General features: G+C 39.5%; 1 protein-coding gene across 8 annotated transcripts in view; it reads right to left on the reverse strand.

Moving 5' to 3' along the window:
* The window catches only part of RBM26 (RNA binding motif protein 26), a 76485-nt gene extending 61203 nt beyond the window's left edge, over positions 1–15282 (reverse strand). For 3 of the 8 annotated variants that reach the window (XM_059995678.1, XM_059995675.1, XM_059995670.1), the window contains exon 1: positions 14767–15065. In XM_059995678.1, coding sequence (XP_059851661.1) covers positions 14767–14837 — 71 coding nt within the window. In that variant the 5' untranslated portion in view covers positions 14838–15065. Of the gene's footprint in view, positions 1–14766 lie in introns of all 8 variants that reach the window. The other 5 variants (XM_059995677.1, XM_059995672.1, XM_059995673.1 and 2 more) reach the window with 3 other exon arrangements.
* Positions 15283–15717: the final 435 nt, after the last annotated feature.

Here is a 15717-nt window from a genome sequence, read left to right on the forward strand (position 1 = left end):
TTATAAAAAATTAAACGTTTTGAAAATGTAAAATAAGTACTTCAGCTATCATTAAAGAAAATATATAAAAATAACAAGAGTCACACTGATAATTTCTTTTTAAAATGCCCTAAAAAGGTTAAGTTATAGGTTTCAAAATACTTCTTGCACTTAAACTGTATTAAAAAGAGCAACAAATGATCTGCTGAACTGCTATTAGTGCTTATATGCAGGACTTGACATCATTCAAATGTTTTTTATTTATAATAACTGACTTCAAGATTTGGGGTTTTTTTTTCCGTATCAACTTTTAAACTGCCAGTAAGCAGTGGAAAATTAATAAATGGAGAATATAGGCAAAGCAGTTGTTTTGTTGCTCCTTCCCTTTTCTTTTGTAGGGTAACCACCCAATTCTCTGTGAAGGCCTGGAATGCCTAAGAGGAGTTTTGCTCAGCCCTCCTGTTCTACTCTCAGACTTTGCTAGCTGAAAGCTGGGAGTGCCTTGGTAGATCTCTTCTACTTCTCCTTCCTTGCTTGCAGAACTACTCTTGTGTTTTTAGTTGGTAAGTGTTGAGTGGTTGTACACTTAGTTGTTTTATGATATTGTTCTATTGCCACTGTCCTCCAATGATTATGAAGAGAAATTAGCGACCATTTAAGTCTTTGTTTTCCTGTATCTGTCTTTTTTTCTCCCTTTGGCTACTTTTAAGATTCTTTTTATTTGGTCAGCAGTTTGACTACAATATGCTTAAGGCTGTGTGTGTGTGTGTGTGTGTGTGTGTGTGTGTGTGTGTGTGTATTTTATCCTGTTTGGTTTTGCCAATTTGGATCTATGTTCTGATGTCTTTCATCAGTTTTGGAAAGTCCTTGGTCATTATGTCTTCCAACATTTTTTCTGCCTCATTTTTCTTTCCTTTTTCTAAGACTTCAGTAACTTGTATTTTAGATTACTTGATACTATCCTACAGATCTCAGATGTATCTTAAAATTACTTTTGTCCCTTTGTTTCCGGTTTGGATATTTTCTATTTTCCTACATTCAAGTTCACTGCTGTTTTTTTCCTCTATGGTGTCCAGTCTGTTGCAAAGCAGAATTCTTTATTTCTGTTACAGTTTTCATTTCTAGGTTTTTCCATTAAGCTCTTTTTAATAGCTTCCGTGTATTAGCTGAAGTTCCCCATATCTTTATGCATGCTGTCCACATGTTCAAATAAATTCTTTAGCATTTTTATCATAGTTATTTTAAAGTCCTTGACTAATAATTCTATTATTTGAGTCATCTCTGGGTATGTTTCCATTGACTATTTCTTCTCATGTGGATCTTATTTTCTTACTATTTTGTGTTCCTTGTTATTTGATCTTATGTTGAACGTTTTGTGTAAAAGAACACTGAGGTGAATGGAGACTGAAGTAAATAAGATTTACCTTCAGTAAATGCCATGCCCTTTCGTCAGGCCACTAGAGTGGAGTCACTTGTTCTGTAATTGACATGGTTTGGGCTTTGTAAGAAGCTTTAGTTTGATTCAGTTCACCACTGGCTTCAAATGTTTTGAGGGCATGATCAGGATTTTGCCTTTCATAAAAACTGGAATCTCAGCATTAACAAGATTCTGGATACTTGCCTGTGCTTTACCTCCAGGCTCCAAGCTTTTGAAACTAAAAGAAAAATATAAAACCAATGACATAAAGAGGGAAAGGCCAGCAAACTAAATTCAAAGTAGGAAAAAAGGAAATAATAAAAATATAATATTGAAACAGAAAACAATCAACAAAGCTAATACTGTTCTTGGAAATGATGAATAAAATTGATAAACTTAGCAAAACTGGTCAATAAAAGAGTAATATTACCAACGTCAGGTATAATTTTTAAAAGGGGAGGGAGAGCATCACAATAGATTCTAGTCATTATATGAATAGTAAGGCAACAACAGAAACAACTCTATGTCAATAAATCTGGCAACTTAAAAGGAAAATCCTTGAAAAACATAAATTACCAAAAGTGACACAAGAAGAAACAGAATACCTAAACAGACCTATACCTATTAAAGAAACTGATTTCATAATAAAAAGTCCATTTCACAACAAAATCTTCAGTTTCAGATGGCTTCATCAGTGAAGTCTACCAAACATTTTAAAGAAAAAATAAAATGCAGATAGCCCTCATAAACAAAACCAAAACCTCTTAACAAAATATTAGCAAATCAAATCCGGTAATATGTATGAAAACGATAATACATCACGACCAAGCAGGGTTTATCTCCCGAATGCAAGGCTGGCTTAACATTTGAAAACCAATCCATGTAATACACGATATTAACAGAAAAAGAGAGAAAACCCCTATGATCATCTCAATAAATGTAGACAAAAGAATTTGACAAATTCAATACCTTTTCATGACAAAAACACTCTACAAAGTAAGAATAAAAGAGAATTTCCTCAATCTGGTATTTAAAAGGCAGTTATAAAAAACATCTAGGGATTCCCTGCTGGCGCTGTGGTTGAAGAGTCCACCTGCCAATGCAAGGGACACGGGTTCGTGCCCCGGTCCGGGAAGATCCCACATGCCGCGGAGCGGCTAGGCCCGTAAGCCATGCCCGCTAAGCCTGCGCGTCCGGAGCCTGTGCTCCGCAACGGAAGAGGCCACAACAGTGAGAGGCCTGCGTACCGCAAAAAAAAAAAAAAAAAAAAAATCTAGCACTGAGGACTTCCCTGGTAGTCCAGTGGTAAAGAATCTGCCTTCCAATGCAGGGGACACAGGTTCGATCCCTGGTCGGGGAACTAAGACCCCACATGCTGCAGGGCAACTAAGCCCGCACACCACAACGACTGAGCTCGCACGCCACAACTAAAGAGCCCATGCGCCCTAGAGCCCGCACAACACAACTAGAGAGAGAAAACCTGCAGGCCACAACTAGAGAGAAGCCTGCACGCCAAAACAAAAGATCCCGCATGCCTCAACAAAGATCCCGCGTGCTGCAACTAAGACCTGACACGGCCAAAAAAAACAATCTAGCACTAACATCAGTTAATACTGAAACATTAAGTCTCTCTCCCCAAAGACTGAGACAAAACAAGAATGTCCACTCTTACCACATCAATTTAACTTGTACTGTCTGTCGTTCCTAACCAGTTCAGTAAGAAATGAAGGCATAAAAAATCAGAAAATAAAACTGTCATTAATCACAGATGACATGACTGGTAAAAGAAATTCCAAAGAATCTATAAAATAGCTACTATAACTAATAAGTGTACTTAGAAAGTTGCAGAATAAGGTCAATATGCAAAAATCAATCATATTTCTATAAATAACAAAGAAAATTGAAAAATTAAATTTTAAAATGATTTTATAAAACATCACATACCCAGCGAAAAAAAATCTAACAAAAGATTTACAAGGACTCCACACGGAGAGCTACAAAACATTGCCAGGAGAAATTAAGCTTGAATAAATGGAGAGATTACCACATTCATCAACTGGAAGACTAAATATTATGAAGATGTTCTTTCTTCTAAAATTGATCTCTACATTCAACACATCCCTATCAACAATCACACAGGCTTTCTTGCAGAAACTGAAAGGCTGATTCTCATCTTTATAGGGAAATGCCAAGAAGCCAGCATAACTCAATCTTTTAAAAGGACAAACTAGGAGGACTTATATAACCTGATTTTAAAACTTATTATAAAGGCAGTTGGTTTTAGACAGTGTGGTATAAGCATCATAATAAATAAATATCACTGGACGAAGACAGAGTCCAGAAATAGACTCATATATAGTTAATCATCAACCAACATGCCAAATATCATTGGACCAAGACAGAATCCAGAAATAGACTTATACATAACTTAATTATCAACCAACGTGCCAAGTCACCCAATGGGAAAAGGAATGTCTTTTTAGGAACCATTTCTGGAAAACTTAATATACTTATTAAAGAAAAAAAAGGAGCCATTTAGCCCTATCTCATTCCACATCCATTTTTGTTTGTTTGTTTTTCGTTTCTCGACTCCAAACAGCCTTGAGCCAGGGCAGCCAGTGCTTGTCTGGGAGTCCTTCTGAGTGCCTCTGAACGAAATGAGCTTTGGCAGCTGCTGGGGACTCAGGGAAGAGGCTGCTCCTGGCCAGGGTCAACCTGCCACAGGAATAGACTACTGGGCTGGCTCACCAAAACTGATACCAAACGCAAGTTCGTTTGCCTGAGAGACACACAGTTAGGCCAAACAAACCAAAATGTCAGAGTCTGGCACTGAGAAACGATTACTGCAGGGCCAAGTAAGAACAGGTGGCTTGTGCTCAAAAAACCCAAACTCCTCCATATGCATTTTTTTTAATTCATTTGAGATGAACAGACCTAAACATAAAACCAAGAGGCAGAAAATTTCTAGAACATAGAATATCTTTATGATGTTGGGGGAGATAAAGCCTTCTTAGACACAAAGGGCACTAACCATAAAAGAAAAATAAATTGGACTTAATAAAAATTAAAAATTTCTGCTCACGAAATGACATCATTATACAATAGTCCCCCCTTATCCATGGGGGAAATATGTTTCAAGACACCCACTGGGAGGGGGGGTGTGAAACCAGTGAAACCACAAATATACCCTATATACACTACATTTTTTCCCACACAGATATACCTATGATAAAGTTTAATATGTAAATTAGTCACAGTAAGAGATTAACAACAATAATAAAATAGAACAATTATAACAATATACTGGAATAAAAGTTATGTAAGTGTAGTCTCTCTCTCCTCCTTTCAAAATACTTTAGTACAAATTGAATGCCTTTTCCATCTTAAGCATTTATCACACACTGTTGCTGCAACTTTTTTGCAGTTTGAAGTGTGACAGCAAAACCAGAAAGAATTTTTTTCCTTCTTCACAATTTCACAGAAGATTCATTCTTACTGTAAATCTCAGTAACTTCAGTACTGAATTTTTTCTTTCCTTATCAAGTCGAGAATTTTCACCTTTTCGCTTAAAGGAAGCACGTTATGGCTTCTCTTTGGTATATCCACACTGCCAGCGTCGCTGCTCTCGCGTGTTGTGGTCATTGTTAAGTAAAATAAGGGTTACTTGAGCACAAGCGCTGCAATACCATGAGAGCTGACCTGATAACCAGGACAGCTACTAAGTGACTAACAGGTGGGATATGCTGGACAAAGGATTAATTCACATCTCGGGCAGGACAGTGCAAGATTTCATCATGCTACTCAGAACAGCATGCAATTTAAAACTTATAAATTGTTTACTTCTGGAATTTTCCATTTAATATTTTCAAACAGCAGCTCATCACAGGTAACTGAAACCACAGAAAGCAAAAGCACAGGTAAGGGGGGACTACTGTATAAAAGTCACAGAGTGGGGAAAAAATCTGCAGTACATGTATTGTATATGAATAAAGAGCTCCTATAAGTCAACAATAAAAGACAGCCCAATTTTAAAAATAAGCAAGACTTAGATACTTTACAAAAGATATGACAGTCAATAAGCACATGGAAAGGTCCTCTATAGCATTAGTCATCAGGAAAATGCAAATTAAAACCATAAAGAGAATTAAACTGTCAGTCCAAAAAAGGAAAGATGCCATTTTATACTCACTCTAAAGGTTTAAAAACAAACAACAAAAAAAAAACCCTTGACAATACTAAATATTGCTGCGGATATGGAGCAACTGGAACTCTCATAAATCACAGGTAGCAACAATTAGGCAGTTTCTTATAATAGAAAACATACATCTATCTACCCTATGATCTAGCAAATATCCTCCTAGGTATTTACCCAAAAAAAATATTTCCACAAAGACTTGAATAAGAATATTCATAGCAGCCACATTCATAATGCCAAAGTTAGAAAGTAGATGCCTTTGTTGGAGAGGGAAAGAAAAACCCAGAAAGAGGCACAAGAGAATGTTCCAGAGAATGTTCTAGATCCTGTTTTATACGGTGATTACATAGGCATATATAACTGTCAAAACTTATGCAACTGAGCTTCCCTGGTGGTGCAGTGGTTGAGAATCTGCCTGCCAATGCAGGGGACACAGGTTCGAGCCCTGGTCTGGGAAGATGCCACATGCCGCGGAGCAACTAGGCCCATGAGCCACAACTACTGAGCCTGCACGTCTGGCGCCTGTGCTCCCAACAAGAGAGGCCGCGATAGTGAGAGGCCCAAGCATTGCGATGAAGAGTGGCCCCTGCTTGCCGCAACTAGAGAAAGCCCTTGCACAGAAACGAAGATCCAACACAGCCAAAAATAAATAAAATTAATAAATAAATTAAAATTTTAAAAAATAAAAAAGAATCTGCCAAAAAAAAACCTTATGCAACTAATGTTTATGTTAAGTATAAATTGACACATGATAGATATATACACCATAGTACTATTTTTTCAGTAAATCAATAAAGGCTGGTTAAATAAATTATGGTACACACGTTACATTAAAATGCCATGCAACCGTTAAAAAGGGGGCAAGTCTCTTATGTATTATATTGAATGACCTCCAAGTATGAAACCAGTTATATAAAAAAAGAGAAAAATATATATAAACATATTTGCTTGTACATAAGCAAAATATCGCAGTGAGAACCAATGAGTAACATATCTCCAACATACTCCATTGTTTCATATACACACAAAATACTAAATATAACCCTAAGTTAAAAATAAACTTTTACCTATTTCAGAAGTTACAATCTGTAAACTGAAAAGGATTTTCCCACAGAAACAAGGTGGTAGGAGGGTAGTGAGTAAGTCTAGTAGGAAGCATTTACCATCCACTCGTTTCACTCATTCTCTATTCTCTGGGACTAAGGAAGCAGGAGGAAGAAAAAAAATTCCTAGAAGCCTACATTTAGCTCAAGTTTGAGTTATTCATTCTCAATATGTACACACCAAACACTGTAATATCTTATTTTCCATTTTGTTCATAATACTATCCCTATATCTTGATTTATGCATGTAAAATAATTCATTTGAAAAGAACTGTAAGCCAAAGAAAAGGAATTGCTAAAATAGACAGAAAATGCTAAATGCATTTTAACTACTCATCACTCAGATGGAAAACCCAACTAAGGTTGCAGCAGTAAAATGTGGTAATGAAGGTCATGAAAAATATTTTAGCCAATAAAAACTCTTCTTACAGAAAAACTCTTCTACCAGCTGTAAAATTCATCAGACTAGAATTACCATACATAATTTTTTGTGCAGCTCCATGGAGGTGCGCAATCTAGCATACAGCAGCATTCACTAATACTTTAATGAGTAAATGTTAATACTCTTCAGTGTCCTTTCCCCCTTAAAAAAATCACTTAAGCTTTAGTAAATTTGAAACCGCTGAAAGGTAAAAATAAAGCAAAACAGGCCCTGAGATTAGTAAATCTTCAAATTGCTCACTTATCTGCTTCTCTGAAATAAAAGTTTTACAGAAATGCCTCTTCTCTCTTAAGTCATGGGTGCACAAAATAGAAATTTCAACTAATGCATTTGAAACTCAGATGCACACCCCACACATGGCATTGTGCTGGGTGCTCACACAGAACAGGAGAACACTTAACCTTAAGATTTGGAGTTTATTTTCAAGGACCTTAGACTCTTAACAGTACCCTTAAAACAAGTAAGAATTAACTACTGAACAAGTTTGCAAGTGATGAGTACAAACTAGAGCTAGGAGAGGAGAGTCATGGAGGAGAGTCACTGCTTCCAACTGGATAGATGATAAATGGCTTTCTGGAAGAACTGGAATCACACTTGACCTTTGATTTCAACATATAAAAAAGAAACGGAGAAAGGCAGTACATGATAATGCACAACAAAGCTCTGGAATATAAGTGTCTTGTTTTTAATCCTGTCTCTATCATTTATAAGCTATGAATGAAGTGTATTACTTAATCTTCCTAAGAGTCAACTTCTTCATCCTTAAAATTGGTATAACAGAACCTAGCTCACATACAATGAATGCACAAGCATTAGCAAATAGCACTCAATGAAGCAGAAGCACTTATCTTCTACTTAAAGTTGAGGGGAAAAGGACAGTATGACCAATGTGATAAAGAATCAGAATGTAAAGTTCAGTTTTGCTGAAATTAAGACTTACATAAAAAGTAGGAAGATATAAACTGGAAAGATAATTTGAAACAGACACTAGAGTCCTGAAAACCAAGTTAAAAAGTATGCAATTAATTACTTAGGAGTCCTGAAGATTTTGATCTAACAATAGGATATAAACAAGTTGGGCATCCAGGCCAGAAGAACTGGAAGAGAGAAAAAGACTGGAGATAGGGAGGTCTGTTAGGAAACAAACTGCAATGGTTTAGATAAGGAGTGAAGAGTCCCCTACTGAGCACTGTCATTAGTAAGCATTATTAAAAGAAAGAGACAGAACCCAATGACCAACTCAAATGGGAGAAAAGAAATGAAGGGAGGAGAAGCCAAAAAAATGAAACTTCAAGCCCAGATAATTTGGAGAAATGAAATGGAAATAAGTGAACTTTTTATTTTCAGAAACATACAATAGTTTGAAGTTCAGATGAGAGGATCAGGTACAGAGCTAGCAATCGGAGTTAAGAGCTTAAAACTTTGAAGTGGTTAAGCCTAAACATAATTGTGTGAAAAATAAATGCATACAGGTATGTGTTGGAAAAGCTCTAAAATTCAAATGCAAATGTGTATATGCAATATCCTGGGGAAAACAGTCTTTAATCAAACTTTCAAAGCATCTACAACACACACACAAAGTTTTTAAAAACCACAGGCACGTATTACAATGGAAACCATCCATAGGAATGAATGTGAATGAGGGAGCAGGAGTAGAATGATTAAGAAAAAAAAGTCTTGGGAACAGAACTAAGAATAATACAATTCAAAGGCAAGAAAAAGAACTTAAGGAGATAGGAATGATTTGAGAAGAGAACCAAAATATTATGGATCCAAGGCATGAGAAGTTTAAAAAAAAGAAAAAGGCAGCTATCAACACTGTCTAATGTTATATACAGAGGTCAAAGAATTAAAATTTATACAAAATATTTACATTTAATAAACAAATTCATTGGTAACATTGAGGTAAGCAATTTTGGTTGAATACAAGTAGCAAGAAACTATATTACAGGCATTAAGAAGTAAATGGCTGGGGCAAATGAGTGAAAAATTAAAGGCTGACTACTGTTTCAAGATTTAACACTGACAGGAAAAGAAAGCTAGCAAAGTGACTAGAAGTATGATTTAACTTTTTGTTTTATTTTTTGCTATTGTTGCTAAGCTTTTCTTCCTTAAGGAATGGGAGACTGACTCTGTGCCCAAAGGAGTCTGTAGAAAAAAAAAGATCAAGGGAGGGAAACAGGTATAAAGTTCAGAAATAACAAGATCACCTTTCAGCTCTTCTTGTAAAACTGGAACAAAAATAAATTTTAATGTGGTAAGAAAGGTTTAATAACAAGCGTGGGTGCAGAGGAAAAGACTACAAAAACTCTAGGTTTCTTTCTTAAACTTTAAAGCACTGATAACCATGATGCTTTAGAACTTTGTTCCTTTACAATAGCAGCTACTACTCCAAAAATGTAATAGTAAAAAAGTGTATAGGGCTTCCCTGGTGGCGCAGTAGTTGAGAGTCTGCCTGCCGATGCAGGGGACACGCGTTCGTGCCCCGGTCCGGGAGGATCCCACATGCCGCGGAGCGGCTGCGCCCGTGAGCCACGGCCACTGAGCCTGCGCGCCCGGAGCCTGTGCTCCGCAACGGGAGAGGCCACAGCAGTGAGAGGCCCACGTACCGCAAAAAAAAAAAAAAAAAAAAGTGTATATACACACACACAGAGTAATAGGAAACAATACATTGTATTGTGTTGTAGTAAATTAAGAACAAGGCTCCAGAGTCAAAAACTTGAGTTTAAATCACTGTTTAGTCACATGTAAAAGCTGTGACTCTGGGCAAGTATCTCAACTTCATGCTCTAGTGCCTCGGGGTCATCACTTGCAAAATGGAGGTACAGTATTTACCTCACAGAACTTGAAATACAAAACTTTAACAATGTGTTCAAATGTTAATGGTAGCAATAATAGTAATGTAACCTATTTGTGTTTAATCAATCCGGTATTTAAGAATGGAGGGAAGGGCTAGGCTCTTTAAAATGTCTCATTTAATCCTTTCAACTACAGAAAGAAACAAGTATAATTCTCCCTATCACACCAACAAGGAAAAGGGAGGTTCATTTGCCTAGATTACTCAGTTAATAAGTGGCAGAGCTGAGATGTGAACACTGGTCTATGTGGACACAAAAATGTTTTCTTTCCACTACACAATGCTACCTCCACAGCACTACATAGTAGCAGGAGCACAAAACTAGGCGTTTTGTTCTTTACTACTAAACTCAACAAAATCTGGGCACATCATTAAGTCCATCTGTCTCAATTTTATTTTCTGAAAAATTAAGGGGTTTGACTAGATTTTGAGGTTTCCCCTAAACTAAAAATAATCCATGATTTTATTAAATCACCACATTCAGTGATGTGTAAACTCAGAAAAAGTTTTAAAATACAGCAGAAAACCTCTTCTGTTTAAAAAAACAAAAAAAACATCGAAAGAAGATAGCTTAATTCTTTTCCAGGACTGCACATTATGAAAAAGAAATCAATGTAAAAAGGAAGACCAACATCTAATTTTATTATTAGCATGCATGACTAAGCAAATGTTTGGGAGAACAAAAACATCAAGTATTTCAAGATGACAATTTTAACACCTATATTTTCAATAAATTATGAAAAAAACTCAGAATCTTGATATACCTACAGACCTTATAATCAAATAAAATACAGATTTACCAACTTTTATTTCATGTTGAAACTGCAACCAGGTTGACTTTTTTTTTTCCTTAATGTCCGTATGAAAACTTTCCTCCCCTAAAACCCTTCACTGGCTTCCCACTACCCTTCAATGACATCCCAAATCCTTAAAATGACTCAAGAGTCTCGTGCGATCTGGCTCCTCTCTCTGGAGCTATCCACTGGCTCTTTTTTCAGTTTCTTTCAATTCCTCCAAGACACCTCTTTTTCCCTTTATTTTAGGGCCTTCATACCATCTGTCCTCTAAAACCTTGCTGTCACAGCTCTCCATTCCCATCCTTTTGCCCCAGCAAACTGCTCTTCATCCATCCCAGTTGAGATGAAATATTATCATGCCAGGAAAGCCTTTCTTGACCTCCCAGACATATACTTTGACAGCATTCTGGATTTATAACACTCACTAGTCTTATGGTTACTTGTTCACCATCGGTCTTTCGTGCTAAGCGGTAAACAATATGAAGATGGTCATTTCATGTCATGTTTCCTACTATTTCCCCAATATCTAACACAGTGCTTAGCACAGAGTAGATTAAGTGCTCAATAAATATGTGCTGAATTAATACATTTAAACTACGAGGCAAGTCCAAAACCATCAGATACTTTACTAGCACAAATAGCTAAAAAAGTTCTATACACGTTTCGAGTTCTGTTTTATCCTTTGTGTTTCATATGCTCCCGCCTCAAATAGGTGCTATATGGCAATTACGAAGTAAAGCAAAAAAATCTCTTTAGATAACAAATACATCTTCAAGTTTCACAAAACCAAGGTTAGAAACCATAGATCTTAAATAACTGTAATCAGCGTTAAAAGTCATCTAAAAGAATGCACCTGAGGGGCTTCCCTGGTGGCGCAGTGATTGAGAGTCTGCCTGCTAATGCAGGGGACACAGGTTTGAGCCCTGGTCTGGGAGGATCCCACATGCCGTGGAGCAACTGGGCCCGTGAGCCACAACTACTGAGCCTGCGTGTTCGGAGCCTGTGCTCCGCAACAAAAGAGGCCGCGATAGTGAGAGGCCCAAGCACTGTGATGAATAGTGGCCCCCACTTGCCGCAACTAGAGAAAGCCCTTGCACAGAAACGAAGACCCAACACAGCAAAAATAAATAAATTAACGTCAGATGCAGGCTTGTTAAAAAAAAAAAAAAAGTATTCACCTGAAATGCAATTAAAGGGACAGGAACTTGGATAAGGGCTCATTTTTACCACAGTAGTGTACATTATAAAAGGACCAATCCCAGCTCCTATCACTGTCTAGGTTCTACAAGTAGTGCTTTATTCCAGCAGTAATGACTGCACTGCTACAGTCATCTGAGTAGGCTATATGATACCCGAAGATGCTTTATTAAAACTCAAGAAAAATTACAAGCAAAGTAGCTATAATCTTCAATTAGTGAAAAAAAAAGGAAATGGTAATAAAGCTGATAAGTAATTTGAGAATTGAATGCTTAAAAAAGGGAATGCTAATTTTTTTTTTTTTTTTTTTTTGCGGTACGCGGGCCTCTCACTGTTGTGGCCTCTCCCACTGCGGAGCACAGGCTCCAGACGCGCAGGCTCAGCGGCCATGGCTCATGGGCCCAGCCGCTCCACGGCATGTGGGATCTTCCCGGACCGGGGCATGACCCCGTGTCCCCTGCATCGGCAGGCGGACTCTCAACCACTGCGCCACCAGGGAAGCCCCGGGAATGCTATTTTAACTCAAAACATTCTTCTAAGTTTTCTGTTCACCGAACACTTATTGAGTGCTAATTACAAACCAGGCAGTGTTCAAAGATTTTCTTAACACATACTCATTATTTTCCCCATTTTAGACATGAGGAAGGAGGCACTGAGCTAAGTAACTTACCTAGTATCATACAGCTGGTTAAGTGGCAGAGGCAGAATTCAAATGCAGCCACTCTGGCTCCAGGGTTCTCCCTCTCAACCACTATTAATTACTACACTCCTGCCTACTCCCTCTCTCCAATCCACTTAAACAAGGCTTCTATCCATACCACCCTACTCCAGTGAAACTTTTCACTTAGTTCACCAATGACTTCTACCTTTACAAACCTAAGGGCCACTAATCTGCCTCCACCTTTTTCATCCATTATGCAGTATCACATCAAGTTGACAACCCTCCTCTTTTGTCATACATTTGTTTCATTAGTGACATGTATCCCAATTTTCTTCCTACCTCAGACCTGGACTCTCTTCGCTTCCCTATCTACACATTCTTCCTCAGAAACTTCCCAGTCTCACGGCTTTAAACACTATCTGCATGACTCCAAATATTTCTAGTCCTGGCCTGAGTTCTAGACTCATAACCAACTACTTATTTGACATCTCACTTAGGTATATAATACCTTACACTTAATGATCAAAACCAACCAACCTACTCTTCTCCCCTCAACCTGTTCTCTCCAACACGGATTCAGTTGCTTAGGCTAACTTCTTAGTTATCACCCTTGACTTCCCTTTCCCTTATCTCTCACACCCAATCGATCAGCAAGTTCTACCAGATCTATTCATTAAACATATTTAGTTCTGTCTCCACTATCACTCTAATGCAAACTATCTACAGCTCTGCCTACAACGTCCTTCAGAATGGTCTCCTTACTTCTCTTCTTGACCCCTTAACCTCCACGAAGCAGGCAGAGTTAAAACAAAATCAAATCAATCCCTGCCTGCTTTAAATCATCTAATGTCTTCCCATTATAGTTTAAATTAAATCCTAGCTCTTGACCACAGCCTAGAAGATCCTACATGATTTGGCCCCTGCATACTTCTCAAACTTCACAACCTTCCATCCTCTCCCCCATCACAAGGTTCCCTGCAGCCACAACTGCCTGCTTTCTCTTCCCAGATCACACCGTGATCATTTCCACTACAGAGGCTTTGCACTCGCTGTTCCTTCTGTAAGGAGCATTCTCTCTCCAGACTTTTACACAGATAGTTCCTTCTGTTCCTTAGGTGTTGCTCAAATGTCACCTCCTCTGAGAGGCCTTCTGATCACTCTTTTACATGATTCTCTACTGTTACAATCATCATTACTCTTATTACCTGAAATTACCTTATTTACTTGTTTATTATGTCTTACTGATTTTGGAATTTAAAAACTTTAGCCCTGACCCTCCCACAGTACATAGAAGGAGCCTAATAAATTTATTAAATGAATAGATATTCCCCATTGTATTTTAAGCTGTTTATTGTAAATCAACCAATTTTGATAAAACACTTGGCCCATATTTTGCGTGTATTAAAAGATAAATCCTTAAAACACTCAATTTTTCCAATCTAATGCATTTCAGCACTCTGAACCCCCTCAAACACACACATGCACAGAGTCCACCTATAGAAACCTACTTAAAACTGCTAAATAGTCCATATGGATAGATTGCATTTTCTTCCTCCAACCTAAGAAACGTGTAGGTGGGAAAGGGGAATTTTACTGGGCACCTTAGCACCTGTTACATCTTCAGTTAACAGAGGTGCTGATGAGCCAGACAGCACATGGGAGACATGGCCTTTCTTTCAGGGATTGTATGTAGGTAAAACGTGAGTGGCTGAGACAAGAACTGTTCTAATCCGTAATAAGGGCTATTCACCTCATTTAAAGAAACAAAAGTAGTCTAGTGAACAGCGGATTATGCTCGGATTCACCAGAAGAAATTGATCTGGGGGCCCTGGGCAAATACGAGTTGTGTGTGTAGGTTGTTGGGGTCGGTCTACAAATAACGGGAAAACAAGAGGAAGAGACATTGGTTTAAGAACCAACTCAGCGATAAGGTAAAGGTCAGCTCAGGCTCCCAGGCGTATTCTGAACCTGGGAACGAGGGTGGTAGAGGACGAGAAAACACAGAGCCCTGGGACCTGCGTTCACCGCTTCGGCCTCCACGGAAGGCACTTGAGGCAACCGTGAGGCCACCTATCTCCCACTTCCACCCCTGCAAGGAAATAGCCCCCGGATACTCACATGGGCTCGAGAGTCTTGCTGAGCCAGGACTTGAGGGCCTCGAAGTTTTCAATGATCATTTTAGAAACCATCCACAGCGGCCCAGAGGCCCGTCACACTAGTCCGCCCGCCCAGGTCGCGGTCGCTACAGCCGCCGCTGCCCCCGCCCCCTCCTCCGCGCGCCGCCCGCGTGGGCCGCGGTGGGAGGCGCCGGTGGCAGGCTCCCGCGAGCCCCGATGGGCCAACAGCTCCGGGGGGACGGCCGCAGGCCGCGAGTCCACGGGGTGCCAGGAACTTCCCCTCCCCGGACCCCGGACCCGGCTGAGGCAGCGACTGTTTGCCCGGGCCCTCCCCCTTCTCTCCACCCCAGCGAATCTTCCTGGACCGGAGCGCGACACGCTCCTAGACCCGGGCTTTCTCTCAGCTTTGAGACCAGGTGCTGGCTGGCAACGCAGAAGAGGCAAAAGTGAAAAAAGCGAAGACGAAGGGCAGCTGAATGGGAACGGTTCGGGGGGTCTTCCCGGCTCCCAGCACCCCCAAGAAGATGGCTGCCGATAAATCTCGCGAGAATTGTTGAAGTGTCGCGGTGACTCCCGGAGCCTGCTGGGAAGAGACGTAAGATCTGCGGAGAGCGCGCTAGGCAAGTTCGGCGAGTTTTGCGTCTTTGCGTGGTTTGTGGGCCCTTTGCTTTTTCGCGCCTTGATTCTCTTAAGAAATAAAGGCTTTTTTTTTTTGCAAGGAGGGAAAGGCCGCTGATTTCAGAATCAGCGGGAACCCCAGCCCGTCCTCTGTAACTGACGGCGTGGCGCATCGGCTGGAACGACCGACGGGAGCGCTCCTCTGAGAGCGTCCACTCGGATGTGGCGGGATGCAGGCGACCTGGGGATTACAGGTGTGCTGCGCTGTGCTGCCTCCTCCGTTTACCTCAGGGTCCTGCAGTACTATATTCTGCATGTGCTGTGGACAAGATTG

The sequence above is a fragment of the Delphinus delphis genome, chromosome 18, assembly GCF_949987515.2.
Source record: "Delphinus delphis chromosome 18, mDelDel1.2, whole genome shotgun sequence".
Classification (NCBI taxonomy): Eukaryota; Metazoa; Chordata; class Mammalia; order Artiodactyla; family Delphinidae; genus Delphinus; species Delphinus delphis.